Raw genomic sequence first — 6,668 nt, 5'->3', positions numbered from 1 at the left:
GAAGAAGAAGAAGAAGAAGAAGAAGAAGAAGAAGAAGAAAAAAAATAAGATATCCGTTTCCCGTGATGCAGTGCGGTAAACACCCGGCGCGGACATTCAAAACTATGGCTGAAGACTCAAACATATTTAAACTAACATCAAACTCGGATGACACGGATAATGCTGCCGCTGTTGACAGCAGAGACACCGGGGTAAAGAGACGCATCTCGCTTAAGTCAGAAAAATATGTTAACACGCCGGAGGAAGCGAATATGACACGTGAAGTCTTGACGTTACAAAATGTTTCCGACGACTCAAATTCACTGTCTGCGGAGCAACTCTCACCGCAGGCCGTAAACACGTGTTTAAAGGGGGCCGATATATTAAAAGATGCCCCTTCAAAACATCTCGGCGTGAACAATACTGACGACAAGGAAAACGCTGCTGAGCCCTCAACCATCACTCAGGGTAGGTAACATGACCGGAGGGAGGCGGTCACTGGTTCAGGCTCCAGATCAGATCCAGGTCGGGAGATAAAGCTGACAGCTTCTGGAAAAACACTTTACTGTTTAAGAAAGATATTCTGCATTTCGTTTTGATGTTTCAAAATGTTTTCGTTGAGCGGTGAAACAGTTTGTCCATTGATTGATGAGTCATCGAACCATTGTCTGATTTCAGTGGTTGTCATAGTATGTAGGTTTAAAACTTGATATTTGTTTTTGAACTGTAGTTTGGACAGAGTTTTGAATATGTCACCCTGGGGAAATGTTGGAAGTCATTGTTTACTAGAGCTGCAAAGGATGATTTTTACTACTGATATATTCTCATTTATTACATTTCCTCATCTACAAATTATGTCCTCAAAGAAAAAGTTTGTCATCTGCTGTTTTATCTAATAAAACAGTTTTCAGTTCTCTCATCTCACTTCAGTCAATTATATTGCAGCAAAATTGCATTGTCAAGCAGACAGACTGACCAGTGGTGTCAGAAAAAACTTTTCCAAATGTTGCATGCACTTGATTGATAATTATTTTATATTAGTATGTGGATCAATAAAATGTTGTCATGCAAAAATAGTGCAGTACTACACTGTATTGATTCCCCAATTCAATTAATTTGCTTCTTTTTTTTTTTTTTGTGATGAACAGCAGTCCACAAACAGTTCATTAACATGGGGGATTGAAGGAAGCAGAACATATTCATATTTATGAAGCTGGAATCAGAAATGTTTATCTTTTGTCATTTTAAAAAAAATGACTTAAAAAGATTAATCAAGTCATAAAATAGTTGGCTATTAATCTTCTTTTGGCCAACTCAATTAATCGACTAATCTTTGCAGCTCTATTTTGTATGATTTTCTAGTATCTTTTCACATGCAGATTTTTCTTTCAAAACATTTCGTTAAAACAAAGAAAACAGGAAGTCAGCTGTGTATAAAATAGTTAATTAACCTCAATGGATCAGCTGCATTAAAATGCTGTTCACACGCCAACACATTGTAGACGTGCAGAATTATAACCCTTTAGTTATATGTGATAACCTGATATAACTCATTGAAAAGGTCATTCTGAATCGAGTTTTACTTCTACTCTGATGCATTAGGAAAATGTTGATGATAATACTGATGTAGCTTGGCAAGATTTTGCATGCAATTTATTTAGATGAGTAATTTTTCCACCACAGCCAGACATTATTTGTTTAAGTCTTTATGAAAAATGAACACAATAGCTTTATCGAAATACTAATATTGCTTGATTTCATTAACATTTAACTGGCTCAAATTGAGCGAGACTGGTCCATTGTGCACACTGATGACATTATTCTGGTTCCCCACAGATGACACAGAAGAAGAGGCCACTTCTGGCCAGGGAAATTTGCAAGATTCCAGTGTGACCGCCGGTGAACAACATGCTAACACTGAGGACAGAGATGCTGAGGTGGTGAGAAGAGCTCAGGAGGAAGGCTGTGTGAACGTGCTCTTCCCTGGCGCTGTCACTCACGAAGGCTGCTACCGTTTCGTCAGTGAGATCCTCAAATGCATCCTCTATCAGAGGCAGCAGCTACCCATGACGTACGACCAGCTGGTGTACTCCCAGAAGAAACGGCAAGCTTCGGTGCAGGTGAGCAGGAAAAGTTCCTTTTAAGCACCTCAGCTGTTCACAAATGAAGATGTGTTGTGGATTTGAGGTTAACTAAAGGTTTATGGTGAATGTTTTTTTATTTGTTCAGGATAAAGAGACTGTAAGTCGAAGGCCCGTGCAGTCTACAGACGTAGACTTGCGCAAATGTCAGAAGACCCTTCAGGACTTGGAGGAGGTGCTGCAGCAGCTAGAGGTGCTATTTTCCCTGAGCAGGGTACCCCGTGTCCTCCTGTTAATGGGTGGCTCCCTCCTCCACCCCAAAGAGCTGTATGAGATCAACATGGAGGCTCTGGTATTGGCTGGTGGAGATCAGTGTCTCCGGGTGTCTTCGTGCTTAAGGCAACTCTTTCGCACTCTCTTTGTGGCTGACCTTTTGTCTGACCCCAAATCTGTTCGTTTGATGCCCACCATGGTCTTAGCGCTGGCTCACAGAGACTGCGGTGTAGGTTGGTTTCACCCTAAACTCCAATTTAAAGTCCCAACTCGTGTAAAGAACCATGTCATTGCCCTGTCCTCTGATCCCAGTATTTGTAAGGAACCACGGGCCGAGGGGTCAGACTGGCAGGATTATGTGTGGTTTCAGGCACCCCTGACTATTAAGGGCTTCACCAAATGACCCTAAAAATGATGGGGATCTGTAGTCTGATCGGCGCTCCCTTTCTGGGGCCCTGTGTGCTGCAATACATTTTAATGGTGATTCAAGTGGGTTGGTAACTTGAATCTTGAATTGAGCTGTACATATTTTTAAGAGTAATATTTTGTACGTCGATTAAAACAACAGAGTTTATTGACACAAGCAGTAGGGTGTCTTAACTTTTTTTTTTTTTATAGTCTCAAGAAGCCTGGTTGGTAAATGTGCATTTATATATCGCGCCGGTTTACCTTTACAATTTTTGCCTGTCATTCATTCATCCATTCTACTCAATTTTATTTATTTTAGAGTGTAAAATCACTATTCAACATGGTCCAGAAACACTTTACAATTACAAAGAACGTACAACAAGCAAAGCTTATCTGGAACTGGAGGTTTAGTATCATACCCCAGGGACATTTGTAGTATGTGGACTGGAGGAGCCAGGGATTGAACCTCCACCCCTACAATTAGTGGGCAGCCCAGTCTACCATCTATAGAATTTCTTTCACAAATTTTTAAGAACATTAAACACAGAGCAAGATTAGTGCAATATATTTTGACTCGGCTTGGAAAGTTTTTGTGAATTATATAACTTTCTTTCATCCATTCTGTGGACACATTGTAATGCCAGTTTCATCTGTGTACATGTTTACATTTATTAAAACCTGCACATTATTTAATTAATGTGGCAAATCAAACAGTAATATGAAATGTATGGATGGGATCAACATAACAAGGATTTATGTGTTCTGTTTGGAATAATCATTAATAAATTACAGAATAAAAGTGCCATGGTTACATTGGTCTGATGGTACCTCCAAGGGTTCAGGACTTCTCCACTTTTTTAACAAACTGGATAAGGTCATTGGCCAGCAGCTGGGGTTCTTCAAAGGCAGCAAAGTGGCCACCTCGAGGCATGAAAGTGTAGGAGTAGATGCTGCGATACCTAATTTGTGCCCATGATTGAGGGCAGTGCATCAGCTCCCCAGGGAAGGCAGCCAGTCCGGTAGGCACAACTATCTTTATCCTAAAAAACAAAAACAAACCTTTATCGTCATATGATGAAGTAAAAGGTTGACCGACTTTCAAAATAAAAGTCCAAGCATGGACAGTATCAGCACTTGACCACATACTTGGCATCCACTCTGTTTTCAGGATTAGTCTTGAAGTTCTCTTTGTAGAAGCGCATGGAGGAAATGATGGAGCCTGTGGTCCAGTAGATCATGACGTTGGTCAGGAGGTCATCCAGGTTGAATTTTCTGCACAAATGTCATTTCTAATGAATTCCAGCCAGCAACAATCACACAGACCATGCTGCATCTATCCATCTAATTTCTATGATGATTAGTCTTACTGTACCCCTCTAGCCCACCATCCGCCAGATCTCTGTTGCTCTGATCAGTCCAGGAGGAGAACTTTTCCAGAATGTAGGCCGCCAGGCCGACAGGAGAGTCATTGACTCCACAGCCTGCAAACACAATTGTATCAAGAGCTGAGGTTACAAAATACTTGGAACAATTGGTTTGTTTTGAGTAGATGCTCTCAGATTAGATTCCCTGTGACCCATTAAGACTAACATGATCAGCAGTATCAGTGAGCTTGTTTACTCGTTGTGTATGCTCCCACCTGCGGTGTCTGGTTTAGTGGCCTGAATGTGCAAGTAACCCGATTCCCTCAGGAGGTTCCAGACGTTCTTCTCAAAGTAAGGGAACAACCGGCGGACATCTTCTCGAGTAAAGCCCACCAGGAAGGGCAGGTAAGGACCAATCATGAGGGACAACAGCACTTTGAAACCCCGTGATGACATAAACATGTTGAGGTGGAGACCTTTCACACAGCTGGAAAAGATAAATTGTGAAACGGTAGTTAATCGGTCTTAATTGTAGATTTATAGCTTTAAATGTTTGCGTTAGGATTTTTTTTGTTGTTGCCATTATATCAGCTCCCTTCTTCAGGGATTTGTATTACAATTGTTTCTTGGTAATCTGTGCAAACAGTGCGGGCAGTGTTTCACAGTTTAAGTAAGAATGTCACAACAACTAATAAATGGGTGGTGGAAATTCCACTGCAGTGACAGCTTGTGGCTGGTTTTCAGTAAGGGCTTGTTTTGCGCTTACTGAGGCTTCATCTGTGACATGTTGGTGGTGATGAGCGAGCCCCAGTCTCCTCCCTGCAGATAGAACTGGGAGAACCCCAAACGCTCCATCAGCGTCAGGAAAACTCTGGCAGCAGCGAGACTGTTGAACCCTGGAGAACCAACAGGAAGCACATTTGTTTATATCTGCAGCGCAACCTGAAATACATCACTTTATTTTAGAATTACTTCCCTTGTTTATGAGGGGCTTCTGAAAAGCCGTAGCCAGGGATGGATGGGCATATGACCTCGAATGCAACACTGTCGTGGTTCTGTGTGAGAAGCGGCAGAATGTTGTAGAACTCGAAGAAGGATCCAGGCCAGCCGTGAACGAGCATCAGAGGCAGAACCTTCTGGTTCTCGCGGTGTTGTGGGCGCACATGGATGAAGTGCACATCCAGTCCTGCATTACAGCAAAGGCATTGGTGTGAAAAGAAAAAAATAAGCATGTGGAGTGATTTTTGGCCAAATAACCAACTGATCAGGGAAATCTGGAGACTGAAGCGAACCCTGTTCACTAACTGTGGCTCTGTGTGTACCTTCAATTTTGGTTTTGAAGTGTGGATACTGGTTAAGCACCGCCACCTGCTTTTTCCAGTCAAACTCATGTCTCCAGTAGGACACCACTCTCTTGAGATAAATGGAGTTGAAGCCATACTGGAAGCCGCTATCTTCTAAAGGATCAGTGTAGCGGGTTCTGTCAATGCGCTCGTGGAGGTCCTGTTGAACGAGAGCACTGTTCATTGCTTCATATAAAAAGTGTGAATCTCTTAATATTGTTATGTTACTTTCTAGAGTTCATCAAAAGTTTGATTAACAGCCCCAAACCACCTTAATCTCGTCATCTGAGGTTTTCACTTCAAACGGATAGATTTTGTCATCCTCTGACCGTGGCTTCTCTCCTGCTCCCCACCATCCCTCACCAAGAGCGACAGTTTTCACTTTTCTCCTTTTGTGCAGTAGGTATGCCAGCATCCCCCCTGCTGCCACACCAGACCCGATTAGAAGCTGCTGGTGGACCACATCCAAGCCAAAGAAGGCTTCCCTGCAAAGTGTAGGAAAGTATTAGTAGTGGAAAAACTCATTGGACATAATTATTGGTGGAAGAAGAATTCAGATCCTTTAGCATGTTACTGTTGTAGCTGTACAATCCAAAAAGGTTGGAAACCCACGGGTTTAATCTTTAACAATGTGTTGTATTTTAAAAGCTTGTTAATCTAAAAAGTAACTGAAGCTGTCAAATAAATGTAGTGGAGTAGAAAGTGCCATATTACCATCTTAAGTGTAGTGGAACTATAAAGAAGTATCAAAAGGAAAATACTCAAACAAAGTACAAATAGCCTACCTCAAAGTTGTAATACTAAGGACAGTACTTGAGTAAATGTACTTTCTCTAATATACCTCGATAAAAGGGGAATATTAGTACTCACTTCAAAACGTGCAGTCTTTGCATTGTGCCGTTCCACAGGTGCGCTTTTTTCAGTCCTGCAGTAGGACAGAGGTCGAAAATGTTTAATTCTTCTACAACGTTGTGTTTTCTAAAGATCAACCCACCGTGCTTCTCAGCATACCTTCTTCACTTCGTGTAACGTGTCCTTTGATATAATGCTTCCTTTTTTTTTTTAAATTATTTTTATTTTAAACACATTGACGTTTCCGCAGTTGAACTAAAATAAACACACTCGCAACGAGTCAATGAACCAGAAACCTAAACCAGACGCAGCCCTGTTGCAAAGATCGTTGATTGGCTGCGAGACGTGCCACTCCTCCCGCGCGGGGC

At 41.8% G+C, this 6,668-nt stretch overlaps 2 protein-coding genes across 2 annotated transcripts; one reads left to right on the top strand and one right to left on the bottom strand.

Annotated features, from left to right (window-relative positions):
- Positions 1-81: 81 nt before the first annotated feature.
- On the top strand, positions 82-2,862 carry mad2l1bp (MAD2L1 binding protein). The gene is made up of 3 exons (XM_069145000.1): positions 82-447; positions 1,816-2,099; positions 2,209-2,862. The coding sequence occupies exons 1-3, from the start codon at positions 105-107 to the stop codon at positions 2,734-2,736; spliced, it is 1,155 nt and encodes a 384-aa protein (XP_069001101.1). The 5' UTR covers positions 82-104; the 3' UTR covers positions 2,737-2,862.
- Positions 2,863-3,033: 171 nt separating this feature from the next.
- Positions 3,034-6,625, bottom strand: ephx5 (epoxide hydrolase 5). Its single transcript, XM_069144999.1, has 10 exons — positions 6,460-6,625; positions 6,319-6,373; positions 5,720-5,933; positions 5,428-5,608; positions 5,084-5,291; positions 4,872-5,003; positions 4,381-4,592; positions 4,114-4,222; positions 3,888-4,013; positions 3,034-3,781 (listed from the first exon to the last, which is right to left on the bottom strand). Exons 2-10 carry the CDS (start codon positions 6,339-6,341, stop codon positions 3,580-3,582), a joined length of 1,407 nt encoding a protein of 468 aa, XP_069001100.1. The 5' UTR covers positions 6,342-6,373; positions 6,460-6,625; the 3' UTR covers positions 3,034-3,579.
- Positions 6,626-6,668: the final 43 nt, after the last annotated feature.

This window comes from Embiotoca jacksoni, unplaced genomic scaffold, assembly GCF_022577435.1.
Source record: "Embiotoca jacksoni isolate LCO1_2020_lvr unplaced genomic scaffold, fEmbJac1.0.p SCAF_12, whole genome shotgun sequence".
NCBI classification, from domain to species: Eukaryota; Metazoa; Chordata; class Actinopteri; family Embiotocidae; genus Embiotoca; species Embiotoca jacksoni.
This window is presented reverse-complemented; position numbering and strand designations above follow the sequence as displayed.